This window comes from Heterocephalus glaber, unplaced genomic scaffold (genome assembly GCF_053883595.1).
Source record: "Heterocephalus glaber isolate CG9 unplaced genomic scaffold, H.glaber_assembly_v1.0 deba00000676, whole genome shotgun sequence".
In the NCBI taxonomy this organism is placed as follows: domain Eukaryota; kingdom Metazoa; phylum Chordata; class Mammalia; order Rodentia; family Bathyergidae; genus Heterocephalus; species Heterocephalus glaber.
This window is the reverse complement of record NW_028258156.1, coordinates 23,633,929-23,655,545: the sequence shown is the minus strand read 5'-3', so window position 1 is coordinate 23,655,545 and position 21,617 is coordinate 23,633,929. Positions and strand designations below refer to the sequence as shown.

At 37.1% G+C, this 21,617-nt stretch overlaps 1 protein-coding gene across 23 annotated transcripts in view; it reads right to left on the bottom strand.

The window, feature by feature from the left end:
* Srpk2 (SRSF protein kinase 2) overlaps positions 1-21,617 on the bottom strand; it is a 235,226-nt gene that overhangs the window by 133,844 nt on the left and 79,765 nt on the right. For 8 of the 23 annotated variants that reach the window (XM_021253945.2, XM_087206519.1, XM_087206514.1 and 5 more), the window contains one exon: positions 12,307-12,376. The exons of 5 other annotated variants lie outside the window; for them this stretch is intronic. In XM_021253945.2, coding sequence (XP_021109604.1) covers positions 12,307-12,350 — 44 coding nt within the window. In that variant the 5' untranslated portion in view covers positions 12,351-12,376. Of the gene's footprint in view, positions 1-12,306; positions 12,765-21,617 lie in introns of those variants that run through there. 10 more of the 23 variants (XM_004839699.4, XM_021253943.2, XM_087206520.1 and 7 more) reach the window with 3 other exon arrangements.

The following is a 21,617-nucleotide window of genomic DNA, read 5'->3' as shown; positions in this document are numbered from 1 at the left end:
GCTCTTGTTTTTCTAGAAGCTTGAGGTTCAGCATCAGGTTGTTTAATTGGGCTCGTTCTGGTTTCCTAAAACACTGCATGTTTTAAATACTGGCAAAATCTCTCTTGCTAAAACCTTTCAATGTTTCCTGGTAACTTCAGCATAAAATTCAAAAGAACTTCCTGTGCACAATCTCCTACTTTATCCTTCCATTGTTTCTTCCATCTCTTCCCCAGCCTTATGGAATTAGTTTCAACACAGCACTGTAACATTTCACTCTACCCTGACTTCTCACCTGCTGTTTCCGAAGCCTAGAGGGCTAACCTGAAGAATCTGGACCTTGGATTCCAGTGGTCCCGAGACTATACAGTGTAGCATCCTCTTACTTAACTAAAAAAGATTCAAATTCCAGCAAGGAAAATGACTATAAAGGTGATTAGGTGTTGCAATAAAATAACATTACTGAAAACTCACTAAACAACTATAAGGTCCTGGTTTAACAAGGATACTTATAGGAGCTTACAACTCATGCACATCTTGAAAGACACAGACAGACAGACATCGAGCAAGCTTCCAGGCATGGGGGTGCACACCTATAATCCTGACCCTCAGGAGGCTGACACAGAAGAATTGCCACTAGTTCAAGGCCAGCCTGTACTACATAGTAAGATCTTATCTCAAAATAATTAATTAATTAAAGAAAAAGCTAGCCATCTGTGTTGTTTTGTCATCTCTCTGAAGTAAGAAGCTTGAATCACATCACTTTCTGACATTACTTACAAAATTAAGATTCAGTAGCATAAACAGAATATCCAAATTTGTTTTTCATTGATTTTTTTCACTAACATTTAATCAATGACACACTATGTCTTAAGTATTTCATAAATGCCTAAGTATAAGAATCAATTGTACTGACTTCACTTTTACCTATGCACACAAAAGAAAAAGAAAGCATGCCACAGTACCATTTGGCTTTACTAGAGGAAAGAGCTACAGGGCAGAGGCTAATAAGTCAACATCATCTAGCATATTATCCAACGTCATCTGTCCAACACTCATAAAAAGACTGTTATAGGAATTTTAAATTAGGGTGTAAATTTAAAGATCCTCTTTTGTCAGGCACGGTGGCACATGCATATAATCTTATCTCCTTAGTCAAGTCTCCTCCAAGCTCGAGGTCAGCCAAGGCAACTTAGTGAGACCCTGTCTCAAAAACATTTTTTGAAAAGTGCTTTGGGGTGTAACTTCAGTGGTAGAGCACTTGCCTACCAAAGCAAAGGCAAGTGGGAGAGGGAAGGGCCTACTGATTATTCAACAATATAAAAAGAATTACATAAATAATATTACATAAGAAAGCCAATTCCCTCAATGGAGCCACACCTTCCTCACAAGTGCAAGGTCCTGAATTGGATCCCCAGTAGTGGAGAAAAAAAAAAGAAAGCCAATTTCAAAATAATTTTTCAATATGATATTGTGTTTTTTTGTTTTTGATGGTATTATTAAAAGTATACCTGCTTTGTGTCCGTAGATCTACTTAGACTAAAACAAAACACTGAACTAAAAATATTTCTAAAATGAATAATCATTTCTTTTGCAGTACATAAAAATAGTTATGTTAAGAGCTGGGCGTGGTGGCTCTTGCCTGTAATCCTAGCACTCAGGAGGCTGAGGCAGGATGACCGCCATGAGTTCAAGCCCAGCCTGGAGTACATAGCGAGATCCTGTCTCAAAAAAAAAAAAAAGGTTATGTTAAAATTATAATAATTAAGATAGATGAAAGTTTTGATTCTTTTCCCGGGTAAACTACTAAGTTTTCTCCTCACTGATTTTTAAAAAACAAAATATTACTTTTTTCCCTTATCTGGCTATCAAGAAACAAAGCCAAATCTGTTAGTCACTTTCGTAGCTGCTGCACAGCAAATAGCACATATCTGAGTGTGTGGCTTCTCCATCATAACCTTCTGCCCTGACCTCCATTTTCTCTAACCTTTGTTCTACTGCACTGTGGGTAATCTTTAAACTCGCCTCACTGTCTTTCCTGTGTAGAAAAGCGTGACAAAGGGAGGTGGGAGATAGAAAAAGAAGGAAAAAGGGAAAAAAGAAAAGGGATGAAGTGGCAGTATTACAGACAGAACAGTCTCTTCTGTGTACATATAACTTTCAAATAATTTATAAAAGTTTTAAGTTTCACTATGAGTATTAAATATTTGCAAAATAAAGGATATCCAATTGAAGAAATTTGTATCTGCCAAGAGATTTTTCCTTTCCCAAACTTAATAAGCTTTAAAACACAGAAAACAATTTTGCTATGAGCTGAAATTGGGTATCAGAGACGCCATGGAGGCTGTTATGTCTGCTTTTTAATTTGTGCCATCAGTGGACAGATTTTTATGTAAAAATCCAGATTTTCAGCTTCTCCTAAACCTTGGCCTATTTCCACATGAGCTGATCAGCAGTCACTCATTTAATGTGGCCTTGGTAGGCAACTACATATGTAGTAACCCTTTCAATACTTTTAAAATAAGCTTCCCAACAATGCAATCACTGGTTATATGTCATTCTCTCCCCTGTGCTACCATCCATGACACAGTATGCAGGCCCAGGAAAGGAAACAGGCTGTGCAGAAGCAAGACGCTCATCACCAATGCACTTATGCACAAATGCTGTACACCAACAATCTGTAAAAAACCTACATTTTTTTGTGACTCTCAGATTTCTAAAGCACTGAGTGGCTAGTGCACAGCAGCTGCTGATAAATGTTAAGTGGATGGATAACAAATACAACCTACTAAAATTAGTCTTCATTTCTTGCAGCCCCTGGGACAATAAAGACTTTGCTTCAGCCAGGAGGTGGTGGAGATCGCCTGCAAATCACAGGAACTCAGGAGGCTGAAGCAGGAGTGAGGGTTTGAGGCAGACTCAACAATCTAGCAAGACCTTATCTCTTTAAAAAAAAAAAAAAAAAAGGCCAAACGTGGTGGCACACAACTATAATCTCAGCACTCAGGAGGCTGAGGCAGGAGGATTGCCATGAGTTCAAGGTCAGTGTGAACTACACAGCAAGAGCCTGTCTCTAAATAAACTAATTAGTAGATAAATTAATAAATAAAATGAACTGGGGATGTAGCTCAGTGGTAGATCACTTGTCTAGAATGCATAAGGGCCTAGGTTTAATTCCCAGCACCCCATCCCAAAAAGACAAGAGATTCTGCAACAAAAGGAATCTACACTGTAGTTGTCAAACATAGCTTTTTTATTGTTGCCACTGTGATTATAATAGCTGCTCACATTTGTTCAAAACCATCCCTAATTGATTCATAATAATATACCACTTCAAGAGGAGAGGATTCCAAAGTAAAGAGGAAGTTCTACTTCTGGTACCCAAAATGATCTTAGGTGCTATCTGGGACCCAGTCACTGCCAAGGAAGTTACTTTTTTTTATAAGCTTCCTTCAATGTGTGTGTATCAAAAAGCAAATCTCGTGTTGGTGCTAATACAATAGTTATACCCCTTTATGACATCTGCCAGTTTAATTTCTCTTGTAAGCAGAGGAACATATGGATCAGGCTTAGATTTGGTAGTCACTGTTTTTCAGGGTAAATAATACTCTTTCTCCATTTATGGTAAAATACAAAGATTCCTTTTGAAAAAAGATTAGGTTTTAAAACCATTAGAATTTTAATGTTATATTTTACCAAAATTAAATGTAAAAAAGGATATGATATTAAGTATCAGTACAGTGTGTACTACACATGTGACAAAAATCATCAAGGTGATATACAAAATACTGACATTACAGAAACCAATGGCTATGGTTTAATGTTGCCATTTTTGGCACAGAGATGGAAAGTATTCAGATTTAATTTTTCATTTTACATTAAAACAAATGTAAAACATTATCAATAAATTGTACATTTTTGTGGTGACAGAAAAATCTAAAGATTTGTCATCTTTAGTCCTCCCACAGAATTTATAATTTATAAACTACAATGATAATATTTATTTCATTGTCATTTTGGAATGAAGCACTTCTACATTCTGTCATGGAAGAATGTGTGTAAGATCAGAACCTGAGGTTAATAGTAGTCAGCTAGTAAGCAGACACTGATACACCCCATCATCCAAGAACAGCTGTGACAAATGCTATCAGGAGAGGTACATAACCCTGGAAGGGCTTATAATCAGAGTCATTTGACCTGGGCAGGGCTTGGTTGAGATGAAAGGATACAGGAACATGACCAAAGTAAGAAAAGTATGAGACTGGGCTGAACCAGGAGACCGGAACCACAGAGCACAGGTGCTCACAGGCCCAGGCAGTTTACCTTTATCCCAAGGACCACAGGAAGACAGTCTGACCTACATGACTGCATTTGTGTTCTACAAGATTTGCTTTGGCTGTAATGTGAACAACCCTCCAGAGAAGCATCAGAAATCAGGCATAATCAAAGTTTCTTTGATCTAAATCAAATAAAAATGATCAATAGAAGGGTAGGTCAGATAACCCCATCCAGGTTTTTACCACAAATTAACACTACTTTTACTTTATTTAAGTATAAGCTGTAGAAACCTTAGATACCATATATAATCTAAATTCTGGCATTTTAGAAGATATCAAAATTGTCATGATTTCTTGGTTAGACCTAAGGGAGCCTACTTCCTTCAATACTTCTCAAGTAGAAAGAATAAGAGCTCAAAAAGGGCCCTTCACGGTGAGACAGCTGAGCACCAATGACCAAGCTTCTAATTTACTTCCTCAGTACCCAAACTAAGCTTTGTCTTACCTGTTTCAAAAGATATACTTCTAATAAGGTTTAAAAGAAACCTTCCACAGCAAGTCCTCAACTTACAAAAGAGTTCGGTTCTGGGAGAACGTTTGTAAGTCAGATTTGTTCATAAGTCTCACAAATGAGTCTTACACATGGTTGCCACAATATACAATGTAAAGCTTTGTACTTCTCAGCAGTCTCCTCCACATCACCACTGGTTTTCTCTTGCTTCCAGACATCCTAGGCTGACCAAGTGCTGTACCACTGTGCACTATTGCACTGTACAGTAAGCACACAGCAGCACCACCGTGACAATGTCTGGCAGACATGTGAGCTACTTCCATGATTTGTTCACATCTACAAATGTTTGTAATGCGAGGTCCCTTCGTATCTGTGAAAGTTCAGAACTTGAATGTTTGCCAAATCAGGGACTTACTATAATAAGGTTTTACTATTAAAACCAAATCTGAAAACTAATGTCAACATACACGGCCTACAGTCCTGTTAAAACATTACAAGTCTGTGGGACAGCAGTATCTCCAAAGACTACATTCTGCACCTGGCCCCTTTCTAGTTAAAGTAGAACTAATGCTCATCTCCTTCGTCCAAGTCATGCAGATATTCCTTGTTTAATGACCTATCTCTGTAACAACTGTCCTTATAACTGTCCTCTGTAACAACTGACCGAGGCCCACTGTTTCGACTTACACCATCCTTTCCCCTTTTTTTTGGTACAGTTGTGTATATCTTGTTTACAGATTCTCAATCTCTCTCTCTTTTTTTGGGGGGGGTACAGTACACCTTGTTTATACAGTACTGTAATTTTTGCTCACTGGACTGTACAGTATAGTACCATAGTTTTATGTTGTTATGCATCACAGTTTTATGTTGTTACACATGTAAGAGTTACACACCTGGTCTACATATACTAGGGGAGGGGAGAGACAATATACAGACCTGTCTCAACTCCTGACATGCAAAAAAGGTACAAATAAAAGCAAAGTCACAGGCCAGGGATTTAGTTCAGTGGCGCCGCACCTGCCTCACAAGCACAAGGGTCCTGAGTTCGATCCCCGATACCAAAAAAAAAAGGCAAAGTCATCAAGTTGGAGTTTTCTTTGTTCTGAATCTTGTAATGTACCTACTATATATGATTCCTCATTTAGCAACCAATTTTAGTTAACAACCCAGTTGCATGAATGTAACTCAATTGTTAAACATGGAGTGCCTGTACTCAGAAATAGTCCTCTGTCTGCTGCTAATCTTCCCAAAATGGTCCAAACTTAGCTGCATGTGGTGGCACATACTGTAATTCTAGCACTCTAGAAAGCTGAGGCAGGAAAATTACAAATTCAAGCCCACCCTGGACAATTTGGCAACTTAGCAAGATCCTGTCTCTTTAAAAAAAAAAAAAAACGCTGGGGATTAGCTCAGTTGTGAAGGCCTTGGATTTAATCCCCAGTTTGCACCCCCCACCCCGAAAAAAAATAAACACTGGGTGTTAATGACCTGCCCACCAGAAAGCTAACAAGGAGAATGAGGAAAAGTGGGGGAAAGGAAGGAAGAAAAAATATGCAGTGTCAAGTTGGCAAGAACCAAGAGCACAGTTGGTTTGAATATAGACTGGTACTTTCACTTTGGAAAACTGGCAATATCCACTAAAGCTCAGCAACTGCACTCCTAGGAAAACACTCAAGAGAAATGTATGCACAGGTTCTTTTACCAAATGACACACACAAAAGTGCTCACACCAACACTATTCCTAATAGTCACAAACTACAAATATCTCCAATTTCCATCAATAGTAAAGTAGATAAATAAATGCAAGTATACTCATATAAAGAATACTCTAGCCAGGTGCAGTGGCACAGTGGCACACGCCTGTAATCCCAGCACTTAGAAGGGTGAGGCAGGGGAACTCCCACAAGCTCAATGGCCAGCCTGGACTACATAGCGAGTTAAAGGCCAATCTAAACACACAGTGAGACTCTGTCTCAAACCACCTCTGGCCCAAAATCATACTGTAAAGCAATGAGACTACATCCATTACAACCTCACACAACATGGATGAATCTCACACAGGTGACCCTGGGGAGATGACTCTCCAAAGTGTATACCAAAGGTTTTTGTTTATATAATGTTCAACAATATAAATAATTGAAGAGCCATATGCAAAAGAACTGATCTCAATCCTCACTTTAAAATTAAACCCCAAATTAATTACAAATATGAAGACCCTAAAACTTCTAAAAGTAAAAGTAGGCATGGTGGTACATGCCTGTAATCCCAGGACTTGGGAGGCTGAGGCATAAGGATTTCAAGTTCAAAAGCACCCTAAACTACAGAGCAAGACCTTGTCTCAAAAAATCAAAAAACAATGGCAAAAATTTCTGAAAGTAAATCTAGCAGAATCTTAACGGCCTTGTGCCTGACAAAGAATTCTTAGTTACCCCCCACCCCCCCCCACGCACACAAAAAGCTGGATCTCATAATGATCTGTGTACTTTCCCATATGTATCTTCATTAAAATATTAATAAAAATTAAATAGAGGGCCGGGGATTTAGCTCAGTGGTTCTGCTGCCTGCCTCGCAAGTGCAAGGTCCCAAGTTCAATCCCCAGTACCCCTCCAAAAAAAAATTAAACAGAAATTTAAAATAAGCATTAGAAATTAGTGAAGGGACAACAACATAATCAGCCATTATGCCAACTTATTCTACTATTCAAGAAAAAATATCTAACCCGCGAGCAGAGAAATACAGGCAACAGTGGTGGAGAGGAGACAGGGAAAAGGAAAATAGTTAATAAATGTTTGACCTGGCCTTCAGCTTGTAAAGGAGGTTGAGGGGTGGGCAGAAGACGAAGAGGATCTTTGTCTCTCCTCCTGTAACTAGTCTTGGTTTACTACACAGTCACTGCGGAAATACACTCAAGAGCAAATGAAGGACACCCTGGTCCTGGATCCTTTTCATCAAATATCCTTTACTTCTTTCTCTCATCTGATCCCTTCCATATTTCCTTAATTCACTCCCTTCCATTCTTTTTATTCATCTAGGTTTCTGTTTGTTTTCTGCATCTGTTCACCATTATCATATGCTCTTTGTCTCTTCACTTAAACTTTAAAATAAAAAGAATCAACACCTGTACACTTGAAAGTAGTACAGGCTACGTGTCTGGAATGACTTTATACTAAGAGAGGGGAGGGACAATGTACAATCTCTATCACTTCTCACAGGTTTTGTTTATTCAGTCCTGGTAGAATATAGGCCACGACATAATATTACTTGATGCTTTCTCCATCTCCCTTTTTTTTTTTTCCCTCTCTTGATCAAGGCAGCTAGCAATCTGTAAATTAAGTTACTTGCTAGATATCTAGGATGCTACTGAAAGAGGCCATTACCTCTTATCTGTTTCAGTGTCACAGGGAGCACCTCTGTAACACTAAAAAATGTCAAATACTTTCCCACACAAAGTAATGATTCTTTTGGTGCCTGTTCCCTGAGAAAATGCAAAACTAAAGGGTGTTGTTATTTAGTTATTAGCTTTTAATCAAATGTGGACTTTATATCCATTCACATTTAATAATAGCAGATGCAAGCAAGGATAAATGCAAATGTAGCTTCTCAGCTTCTCAATTCTACACCTCAAACTCCTCAGACCTCCCTGCGTTTGGCCTAGATGGACAAGAAATAAAAGCTAAGAATACACTGGGCTCAACTCTTCTTTATTAAGAATTGTATCGGGCCAGGGATTTAGCTCAGTGGTTTTGCCACTTGCTGCGCAAGCACAGGGACCCGAGTTTGATCCCCAGTACCAAAAATAAATAAATAAAAGAATTGTATCAATCCCCAGTACCAAAAAAAGAATTGTACAATTTTGTTACCAGAATTCACTGGAAAAAATAGCAACACTATGTTTGACAAATTTTTATTACAGCAAAACATCTTTTTATTCAGGATATCTTCCTGGGATGATCTGTCAAAGTCCTCCCCACATACACACACATATACATTCCTTTTTATTCCTTCTCCTCCTTCTCTCCCTTCCCTTTTCCTCCAAAGAACCTAGAAACGGTGTCTAATAGAATTCCCAGGGAAGAGGAGCAAAGGAGAAGGAGTAGAAGAAATAATAATAACAATGGTATTTGGACTGTTCAGTAAGTAATTACCTAGTTATTATAGTTATTGCTACTCCTCCTCTTCCCCACTTGCTTTACCTCATAAATCTTAGTACTGCTGTAGCTAAGGGCAAGAAGAAACAAAAACTAGAAAATATTTTTCATCAACTACATATTCAAAGTTTCTATTTTTTACATATTACATTTTAAATATATGGGGTAGTCAAGGAAGTATAATTGTCCCTACCATACTTAAGATGAATATATTCATTCATTCAAAGAACACTCAATTGAAAAACTGAAATACTTGTAGCAGGATTTACTACTAAAATCTCCAAACAGTACTTTTGCAGCAGATATATCTTCCTCTCAATTGGCCACAACACACGTCACTTGTTTTTTATTTATCATCAGGAATTTGTTTATAATCCATTCAAACAATGTTCTCTGCTCTTAATTTTAAAAGAGGCAAGCTGAAATTTTTCACTCTTCAAAATACAAAACCAAACACTAAACTGAAACTTTCTGCAGGCCCATTAATTTTGATCTATGAGTCAGCCATTCAGAACATAGGGTAGGTACTCTACACTTATCCTATAGGCTCTATAGGGCCTCCATTGTTTTCAGCTAAAACAGTCAATTTCAACATGGTTGGGATAACATATTTTCTAATTTATCCCCCAGGGCAAACTCTAAAATTCCATTATATTTTTACTTCAGATTGTATTTTTATTGTGCAGTGAAGGAGTTCTTAAAGTCTACAAAAATAAAGCATGATTTTTTAAAATTTTGCTTTTCTGGGGCCGGGAATTTAGCTCAGTGGTTCCGCTGCCTGCCTCACAAGCAAAAGACTCAAGTTTGATCCCCAGTACCCCCCCCAAAAAAAAAAAAAATTTGCTTTTCCAATTTTATAAAATTGTATAAACAAAAATAATTCAACCAATATTGGCTCTCACAAGACTAGTAATTTCCTTTTAGTAGACTAAAAATATTTGATGAAGAAATTCCTAGGAATATCACCTCACATTTATGTGTGTCACATTTTGTATGTAGAAGCACTATTTCTCTGCTTAGTCCTCTGAAGTACCAATGATCATCCACACTGCAGAACCTAAATCGGGTGTGCTAACAGACAACTTCTGTACCACACAGCTGAGTACCTCCTCTTACTTCAAAGAAAGAAGCCAGGTTTCTTTATCCTTTCTACTCACAGACACATGGGAAAGCTGACAGAAAGAAAATCCCAAACATCTTTAATGCAGAAGCCACCGTGTCTCAAACAATTAAGTTTAATTCTTTAAAAATCAAAGGAAAGACTTTTATAATGTTGTAACACTAATGAACAAGGAAGTCAAGAATGTGAGGGGAATGCTGTAAGATACTTCAAAGTATCAAATTCCTGGGCGTGATATAGCATTACTTGGCCGTTAATTTTTTTTTTAATTTCAGGTTATTATTTTTCAAATTCTTCACAACAAATTAAAAAGCGAAATGATCTAACTAATTACTGTATGACTTTATTAATAAAGTGGAAGGCAAACGGGTATTTTCTGTTTTTACTATATTTACATCCATTAAACTGATTCTGTTTGCAAAGTGTTGAACTGATCCATAAGTCATGTGTATTACCCAGTAAGTTAGCATATCACAACTGTCAGGTACAGCTCTAAGCGCACACACACACTTCCAAATAATAAATTAAAAAAGCTCTGGCAAAACTGTATATAAAGTCATCAACACAGTGGCTAATTTTTAAACTTCTAAATCATGACATGTGCCCTCTCTTTCCTTCAAATAACCACAAGAACCTGATAAATAAAATAAAAATACTTTAGGATCTTTCCTTACAGAACATATTTTAACCAGAAAAACTTAATCCATTCCTAACTTGTTTCTCAGTAATATTCATTCACTATGTTCAACCCTCAATTTATCAGTGGAGAATTTATGACACTACAAAAGGCTCCCATACCATAATTACTGCTCCCACCTCATTAAGTACATTCTTCCTAGTAACAAGCTCAAACACAACACTTGGCACCTGGACTTTCACTACTTACACTTCCATCCTCTCCCCTGTCCTATCACCACCATTTTACTAGCAGAATATTCACAAGGCTGAGGATTGTTCTTCTCTCAGTAAACAGAGTGCATAAAATCAGATGGGTGGACACAAAACAAAAGTTAGAATAAAACATAAAAATAAATAATACATAAAAATAAACACAAATGATCCTAAATTTTTCTTTTCAATCTCTACAGAAAGCAGTAACATCATCCTTATTTGCAATGACCTAAGTTGTAACTAGAAGCTTTTCACCTAATTATACTAATAAATCGATATAATATGATCATTTTGCCATCAGATCATGTCCCTCATACAATAGTGTACTTCCATTAAATTCATTTTACTTGGGAGGTCCTTCAGTTCATATTTTTTCATTGTTTTTCCTATATCATTCTTTAATCACCAAATTACTTCTCCACAGTATTTTCTTAAATTTGAATCTATGATCAAAAAGATAACCCCAAATATTAACCTTGGAAAAGATAAATCAATATGCCTTAAATACAAGACATCCACATTAAGTATAAACTGTTAGGTAGTGAAGAAAAAGGTAGGCATCAACTGTTTGTCCAAGAACCTCAATTTAAAATGTTATGTACTATATATAATTTTGGTAAACAGAAGTGAACACAGTATTTACATAGCGAAATCGGAACTCTAGTCTCATTTCTGACTTTGGATACAAAAATCTTAACTCTGTTGATAAGGCAAAATAGTCACTTTCATGAAATTTCTTCTTACAGGCATAATCATATGACTGGCAGATAAAATAATTGCTTTAAAAATACTTCTGAGTCATTTAGTCCTTACCTGCAGGCATGAACCATTACTGCAAGCAGTGACTGTTCCATTTCCTAGCACAGACTTGAAGAAGAATCATCTCTCTCAGAATGTGACTAATCTGTGGGTTTGCAATTCCTAAGCTATTTACAAACGGCACTCCCTTTCCACATAAGAAAATATTTATTGCAATAATAATCAAGTATTTTAAACCTAGATCTTACAAATAATCTTGGTGATTCTATGCAGCAGCAACCAAAAAATACAGGAAGAAAATCTAATAGTATTTCCTTAAAGAAAGAAGATATTTGTTTGTTTAATAAATTATTTTTTAAAGCCTTCAACAGCTGTCACACATGAACCAGCGGTCTGCTGTGTTATGGTGTGCATGCTGCAGCTGATTAGGCTTCACGATTTTTTTAAAAAATCAATTAGTGTTCGCAAAAGCAGCACAGCTTGCCCAAATACACTTCTCCAATACAGCACAATACCAGCATGCAGTACAATACATTATAAAGCAAACTTGACAAGGAAAAAATATGTCCTGTTTGTTTCTTAGCAATGCTACACCATTAATTGTTCATGCAAGAGATGTACCTGTACCTTTCTGAAGAGGACGACTTCTCAGAGTTAACTGACATCAGCAGCTCAATCTTCTGCTTGATTTCTGGAAAAATCAGAAAATATTCACAACCAAGATTGCCTGCCCTTGCTTCCAAGATTTATATCAAGAGATTTCTCTTCTCTAATCCCTTTTGTTCAGAATGAGGCCACAAGATTCACAGTACTTCTGTTAGGACTCGGATTCAATGGTGCTATAAAGGGAAAAAGCTCCAGAGGCACCAGGCCTTGCTAAACTATGCACATGACTGTTTATGAAAGCAGGAAGTACCATTTGTTTTAAGCAGAGGGGTGTTTTCTTTTTTAAGGTAGAACTAGCATGGCTCTACATGAAGATTTTTAATTTAGCAAATTGAAATACAAACAAGAAATGCTACCATCAGAATTCAAAATACCAGGTAATTTGAGAACCTTGAGTAATAATGTTTCAGACTGTGATGAACAGATATGAAACCCTTGGCTGATTCTATTTCACCAGCCCTAAAAAATATGGCTCAGTGAATCATTTTTGTCACTTAAGAATGAAATATTAAACCAGAACCCCAATTTCACGATTAAAAAGGCTTAACCCTTTTTATAATTTGACTGTTTTAACTAAAGATATACTTAATACTTAATCCCTAATTCCTTTAGAAAAATACTTATTTTACACCTCAATTTTCCCCTCCTCCTTCACAGTACAGTACAAGTGAACAGCAACACCCAATTACTGAGCAGAGATGATATTCTTGTCGTTTCAGGAAAAGACTGGCAATGCCATCTACAACAGAAATGTGAGCACCAGTTCAATTTAATTAAGAGCTAATTGCTGATACTGATTTGCAAAGGAGATAACAATAAAAGAGAAGGGTGAAAATAAGAGAGACAAGGAAAAGATAAGAAAAATATATAATACACTTCCCTTTACAACACCAACTGGCCTAAAGCACTGGATTTTAAGTAAAGAAAGCACAGTTCTATTATTTCATGGATAAAGCTGTTTTCCTATTTCTAAAAAGTATTTCCAACTGGATTTTAAAAATTAAAACATGCTTCCATAGTAAAAAGTTCACATACAAAAAATAATAGTGTAATTGAAATGCTGTAAACAGTCTCAGGATTTCAAAGCAGACCTTAATAATCTTTTATATTTTGGGGTGATAAAACAAATTTTAATTTTTAATTTTTAATACAGAAATCAAAATGGAATATGATAAAATGTAAGAGAAAAAGGAATTAAAAATAGTTGCATGAAATACAATGTACCTATAGAGGAATATTCTTTCAATGTTCAAATAAGGCTCCTTCCAAACTGGTTAAGCTTTTAATTTCATCCAGTGGGCATTACAAAACTCTTAACAACTAGATAATAATAATGAAACTTACCTTGCAGATTCTGGGTGCACCAAAGGCAGGCACATGGTGTCATAGTAAACACTCAGCAAAACCCTCCCCCATTTTAAAAAGCAGCATGTTTAAAAGCTCTGGCTTTGCCTGGACTTAGAAACAGGTTCCTCCATCATTGTAACAGCCTTGTGACCTTAGGGAAATTAAACTCTCCATAGCCTCTATTCCCTTCCCTGTAAAATGGGGACAATTCCTAATGAAAAAACTGCTGAGATTTAGTGAAATAAGTCAAAAGACAGTCTAGTCAAGTACTGTACTATGCTTGGCATGTGGTATGCCCTCGCAGCCCACTGTTATGTAGTGCCTAGCAAAGGAAGGCATTCCCTCCATAAATATTTACTTAATGAAGTACACAAGGTCTGTCCAATTTTAAATAGCTTTTCCTTAGTTCAAATCCACCTTGTCCTTATCAACAACCTCACTTTTATCACTAGTGTTATTACTACATGTGGAAACTGATCTTTAATCAATATCTCAGGCTCCTTTTTGAGAGAATGATTCTGTTTATCAATGAGCTGCTTCAGAAATGAGATTACTTGAATTCATCTTCATTTTGAAAATTTTTATTCCAAAAAGAGAAAAAGTTCATATATGTGTATATCATATAAAATCAGTGCACTGATGAAAAAGATGAAAAAGCCCAAGATTAAATTACACAGCTCTAATGAAGTTTATGCCCATCTCATAAACACTGGGAAGAAAAGTTTAAGCCATAAACCATTTTATGGCTAATGACTTTGAGAGCCAGAGGATTTTAGTAATACCACATGAAAAGGTTTCCAACAGCATTTTCACATTTTCTCTAAAACACCACGTTTAAAGTTCTGGAAGGACTGAAAGATGCTATGTTGACAAATACTATGTCAAAATTGGATCCTATGACGGTACCAACTGGATAATAATAATGCATTCCGTCTACACTACCATCTACTCTATCCATACCATGCCCAGGCCTGGTTACTGCTCATATTGCTAAGAATTCGAAAAACCATTTCACTGACTTCTGTTCCACACAATACCGGCCATAATCCTGGACAACTCGAATATCAATACAGATAAGATTTCCTCAAACTCTTCGATAAGGACCTTGGTATCCTCAATCCTCGGTCTCTTGAACAGCTATGTCACTTGAGTCATCCACAACCACTCAGGACACTTGCTCATACAAATTGCAAATATGCATCCACCCATCCCACCTCTGGACTGTCTTTTGTTAATTGCTCCCAGGGTAATACTCTGGGACCCTACACTTTTTTTCTGCAATTAAGTCAACCAATCTTCTTCTTTATGAATTCTAGTCTTCTAGTCTTAGATCTTCCCCACACCAAAAATTTTTATGTCTTCCTGCTATTTTCCTCTAAAAGCTTTTAAATAGTATTCTATATGTATCCTTCTAGAATTTTAGTCTGTGAATTGATATAAAGTTCCAGACTGCTTTTATAAGGCTCTGTACAACTGTAAAGTCATACACCCCATCCTACTCTGACAATTTTAAACGACCTTGTCACCACCAGTCCTTACTTCTTCCAAAGCAGCAGTCTCACAACCAACCTTGAAATTACCTATTAATTCAACCACACACTGTCCCCATCTATGCTTTTAGGCTGGTAAGTTAAAAAAAAAAAATCATCCATATCCCCTATACCACATTGCCACACTTAAGCAGTGATCAAAAAAACTTGACAGGGGCCGGAGATTTAGCTCAGTGGTTCCACCAGCTTTCCCGCTGCCTGCCTTGCAAGCACAAGGTCCCAAGTTCAATCCCAGGTGCCAAAAAAAAAAAAAAAGCTGGACAGGACCCAAGCATAGTAATACACACCTGTAATACCAGCACTCTGGGAGGGTAAGGCAGGAGAATCACAAATTCAAGCCCAGCCTTGGCAACTAATGAAAACTTGTCTCATAAAAACCAGGTGTAGGAGGATGTAGATCAGTGCAAACGCCCTGGGTTCAATCCACAGTACCATACAAAATAAATAACTAAGCAAGCAAGCCTGAGCAGTAGCTCAGCTTCTACAGCTGTCAGCCTTTAAACAATACTTTACTGTTCTGGTCAAGCCTGCTGTTTATTAGCTATATGATCTTGTGCAAGTCAATTAAACTCTCACCCAAAAAAAACTAAACCCAAAAAACAAAAAACCTTTACCACTGACCTCAAGATCCCATTCCTACTCCCATTTAAAGACATTTCACACAGAAAATAAGCATGTGGTTCCTCTGTGCTTGGAATAAATATATTTTAAATTTCAGTTAATTTAATCATAATTGTGTTTTTCAATTTAAATAACATTACAGGAAGCCAAAGTTTTATTCATTTATTTAAGGGACAGGGTCTCACTATGTTGCCCAAACTGGCCCTGAACTCCTGGGCTCAAAGCAATCCTCCTGCATCACCCTCCAGAGCAGCCGGGACTATTGGAGCACATCATCATGCTCAGCTATTATTTATTCTTTTAATGCTTTTGTTTTTGTAACTCTCCTCCTAACTCTGCATTCTTCATGGAATCATCTTCCACTCAGCCCTTAAATGCTAGAGATACCTGTAGGACCCTCCCAATCCTTCTACCTACACCTTTGACAAGAACAGCGAACAATAAAGGGCAATGGTGATGACTGTACATGAAGTGCCAGCCCAATCCAATACTCCTGCGTTCCCAAAATCACATATCCTATAACCTCTACTAGACATTTTCTCTCAGTCACTAAATGCCTTGAACACAATGTCTAAAACTGAACTCAGATAGAGACTTTAACAACTCACAAAGAGCCAGGCATACACACTTACTTGATAACTTTACTATCTTCTTAGCTTATTCCAGTTTCTTGAATTAGTGTTAAAGTTACAATACAACTACGTTAGTTTCCTTTTCTTAAATGTACATTTCCAGATACACATAGGTAAACCATATGAATTTACAAAAGAAAAATCTGAAGTCAGATGTGGTGGTGCATGCCTTTGACCCCAGCACTGTGGGAGTCTGATGTTATTTGAGCCCAGCCTGGACAATTTACAAAGACTGTTCCAAGGTTTTAAAAAAAGAGCTGGGGATGTAGGTTAGTATGAAGACCCTGGATTCATCTCTTATACTGCAGAATGAAGGAGAAGTAATCTGAAGAAAAAAAGATAAACTAGAGTCAGTCTTCACCTTCTCCAAAAGACTACTTACTGTCTGAGATCTATAGTTAAACTTCCACAGACCTTAGCAACCCTAGCAGAACATGGCAGCTCCTCCCACCCCCAGTACTCTGTGCTGAGTTACATCCCCAGCCTGTTTTTTATTTTGAGACAGGGTCTCACTAAATTGCCCAAGCTGGGCTTGAACCTGTGATCCTCTTGTCTCATCCTCCCAGAGTGCTGGGATTATCAGCATGCACCACCATGCCCATTTTATTTATCACCTTGTATACCGAAAAGAAAGAGGGAAGGAGGCCAGCCAGCCAGTCAATTCATTGATATTTCTCCACACATTCTCTTGAATCTATGCAATTGAAGACCTTCCTCATGATATCCTTTTGTTCTCATTTTTATTCACACCTTAAAAGATGCTAAAATTTCTTGTGAGAGGAATAAATTAACTCTCCAGGAACACTTAAGGCTAAGATCCAATGCCCAAGAACCCTGACCAAGAGCAGAGGATCACCAGTAACTATTGTCAAATGAAGTCCAATAACAGAGGTGCCTCAAAAATGCAGCCCTGATTCCACCTAGCCGTGTAAGAATGATGGCATCAGAACAAACAGGGATGTCATGCACATGTGCTCCTTTGTCATTTCCATATTAGAAGTTCAACTTGAGGACTCCGACTTTTGTGACACAGAAATTTAAAGACACACTAACCAGGCAGGTAAGTTCTACCTAAATTCTGAAGATAATTTAATAAACTTCCTTTCACTTGCTAAATTCTTTATGTGATCATCTACAAACCTGATTTTACTTGGGGGGTACATAAGGAATTTTTAAAAATTGCTAACATATTTATGTAGAGCCACTTAGGCTGGAAGGAACAAATTATGTGCTGAGGTCATACATTAATAAGAAAATGCCTCAACGGGCCTCAAAACCAGAATCTTCTTGAGGAGATGGAAGAGTTCCTAAAATATAGTTATGTAACCAGGTGCTCAGTAGGCTCTACCATTATATTCCACCATGCCGGGGGTAGGTACCACTCAACTCTGGTACCATTTTTCCAGTCATTACCAATTAACTGTTTCCCTCTCCATTTCACACATTCATAACTCTACTGCCTCTGGATGCATGCTTATGGTCTAATCTCTTGATACCTCCTAAGCCTAGGAGCATCTTGTAGGGGCTCCCACTGAAATACAAAAGGGCTATGGAGGCTTTCCTGGCTCTTCTGACAATTTCTGATGCTAGCATCTGAAGTCATGTATTGAGGTCCTGCCTTGAAACTCAAGGGACTGACAAGTCCTCTGAGTCAGGAGGGAATTAACTGACCGACATCTCAAAAGGCAGTCTAGGCTAAAAGTGTGCCCTTGCTATCCCAGTGTTCATCATCTGCTAAGGTCTCTGTGAAGTCTCTGTTAGGACAATACATTAAAAAGCAAAACTTGTGCAAATATAAAAATAAATCATTAATTAGCAAAGCATTCAAACAACTGTCCCTGATTACCACTAATCTCTATTCCCGTCCTTCAAAACCATTCTTCATCAGTCTCGCACATTTCAATAATTCAACAAAATGCAAATCCAGAACAAAGTGAAAACTGAAAACCCACAAATGATGGAAGATTTAATGAAACTGATAAGAGATACTAAGGCTATGCTAGAACCTCAGGCAAACCACTGAGAAATGAGATCAGAGGTTAGGTGGTAACTGAAGAGGAAAATCAATACAGGAAAATAATATGCTAAATGATGATTTATTTGATTATCAGAGACCAAAAGAAGAAAAATAATAGAACCCTTAAATAATTGGCAAAACTGCTCATTATGACTATATCATAACCTCAAAGATGTCCAATCATGTCATTATACAACTTATGATACATTTTTAGTATGAAAATGCATGCCCCCCAAAAATCAACCCTTGATACATTCCTCATGCATTACAACTTAAATTTCATTAAAAACTACCTTCAGATTTGCATTTCCTTTTTCAAAATAAATTCCCATTGTCACCCCTCACTTAAAAGTAGTCTCTTTCCAGTATCAACTTTCCTCCTGCTATAATGCCAAACGGGGCCCTCCTCACACTGGTAGGTTTCTGTTTAGAACTTCCAAGGCAGCTCCTGTGCCACTTATCAGAAACTTTGTCTACTACAGGAAATGTTTTTCTTCTGTCAATTTTTAAATTATTATTCTAAGTACAATTTATTACCAAAGAAAAGTGAATCAGATCCTCCCAAATTAGGATTCCTAACCTCCCTCACTTCCAGCTCCAGGAAAGCATAGCAGAAAGCTACCCAGAGGGCAGAGAAACCTGCTCAGACTGGCTCTACCAGCCCAGAATCCAGATCATTCAGCCTAAACACTGTGTGAGATACCCTAAAACTTCTGCACTTCATCAGACAGAATTTCTTGCAGTGTTTTGGGATGTTGTAGAATTTCAGGAACTAAATTTTTTAAATGTATTAAAATTGTAAAAATAGGAATGTTGAACTAAATTGCTAGCTTTATTGGCCTCACTATGGTTGCTCTCTATTAGCAATGAAATGTAATGCAACTAATTCCTGAAAACTGTTAGAGGTTTCTCACCACCAGGAAGTATCATTAATAGTTAATCCAGCCTCTCAACAGAACCAAAGCACTCTGATCCTTACTGTTGGCAAGACAGAGGAAGTAACACAAGCTCTTAAATAACTGGGAACTGCTACGCTCAACGTGACAGCCAATGCTCTATTCACCATATGGTAAAGTTTTTTGTTACTCTTGTAAGTTATCATTTGTATTTTCTGATACAACATAAAAACTTTAGAAATTATAGATTTTCCAGAAAAAGGAAGTATTTTAAATCCCAACTTACACAGAGCTTTTTCATATTGGATATTAACATAACCACAAATACTTTGTTCTCTAATACTGTGACTCATAAAGTCATAAATTATTTTAATTTCATTTAGTTTTTGTATATAAAAGACTATGGGGCTAGGGCAGAGCCCTAGTGGCAGAGCATGCACAAGGCACTAGGTTTGATCTCCAATGCCACAAAAAACAATAAGTAAGCCAGCAAACTGAATTCAAGGCAAAATCCTTTGGGAAGCCAAACAATCTCAAAAACAAAATTCACTAGGTCCAGACATTGCAAAATTTTTGTCGAAGACTATTTACATGTATAGGAAAACAAGTTGTATCAAAATAAGCTTCTTTATAAGGTTTAAGAAAAAATAACTGTCCCGGGCCAGGGATTTAGCTCAGTGGTTTTGCCACCTGCTGCACAAGCACAAGTACCCAAGTTCAATCCCCTGTACCAAAAAAAAAAAAAAACTGTCCCTAAATTCCAATTCACATTAACTTTAAAACCTTGGGGGAAGAAGACTGATAAGATAATAGTCTAATTTTTCCCTCTTACATTTCTCAGCACCAATAGGTTAGAAGGTAGGTGCTACTCTGGGATAGGAGGTGAGGGTCACAAAAATAGGGAATATGATTGATTTTACTTGAACCATCAGGGTTCATGAACTCACTTAATCCTGGCAACAGCTGTAAGAAGATAGGTTCCTAATACAACTTGCATTCAACATAAGATCTGAAAGTTGGAGAAATTTGCTCAAACAGGGTTTCATGGCTCAAGCCTGAATCCTCGGCTACTAGGTGGGTTAAAGCAGAAGGATCACCTGAGCCTAGGACCAGCATGGGCAATACAGTGAAGTCCTGACAAAAAAACAAACAAACAAACAACAACAAAAACCCAGAAACTTGTTCAGGATTCCAGAGCCAAACAACTCCAATTAAAAATTATGATGCTCCAATTATAAAAGCATCAAAATGAAAAAAAATAAGCTGGGCATGATGGTGCATACCTGTAATCCCAGCACTCAGGAGGCTGAGGCAGGAGATTCACCCCAAGTTCAAAGCCAGCCTGAATTACACAGTGAGACCCTACCTCAAAAAGTAAACAAACAAAAACTGTGACCTACATAAATGGAAAGATACTCAGGTGATTGTATACTGTAAGATTTAAAATATTAAGATGACAATATTCCTCAAATTAATCAACAGATCTGACACAATGCATATCAAAATCTCAAATGCCTTGTGAGTGTGTGTGTGTGCGCGTGCGCGCACAGAAGTGGACAGACTGGTTCTAAAATTCATACGAAAGTACAGGATACTGAATAACCAAAACAATCTTGAAAAAAGAATGAAATTGGAACATTCTCAGTGACTGACTTCAAAACTTACCACAAAGCTACAGTAACCAAAACAAGTATAAAACTGGTCTAAGGACAGACATTTGCATCAATGGAATAGAACTAAAAGTCCAGAAATAAAGCCATACAGAACAATAAACTGATTTTCAACAAGTCTGCCAGGATCATTCAATGCGAAAACAGTCTCCTCAACAAATGGTATAAAGCAACTGGATATGCACATGCAAAAGAATGAACCCAGACTCTTGCTCACATCATACTCAAAAAGTTACTAAAAATGGATTAAAAACCTAAATACAAGAGCTAAAACTGTAAAACTCTTAAGGGAAGAAACAAGTATAAATCTTCATAACTTCTGATGGGGCTACATCTTCTTAGATATGACAAGAAAAGGACAAGACACAATAAATAAACAATAAAAATTTAAAGTTTTTGTGAGTAAAATATATTACCAAAATTCAAAAATGAGAGAAAAAAACATTTGCAAATTGCGTATCTGATAAAGGTCTAGCGTCTAGAATATATACTGAACTCTTACAACTCAACTTTTAAAAGCAACAAAAAACAAA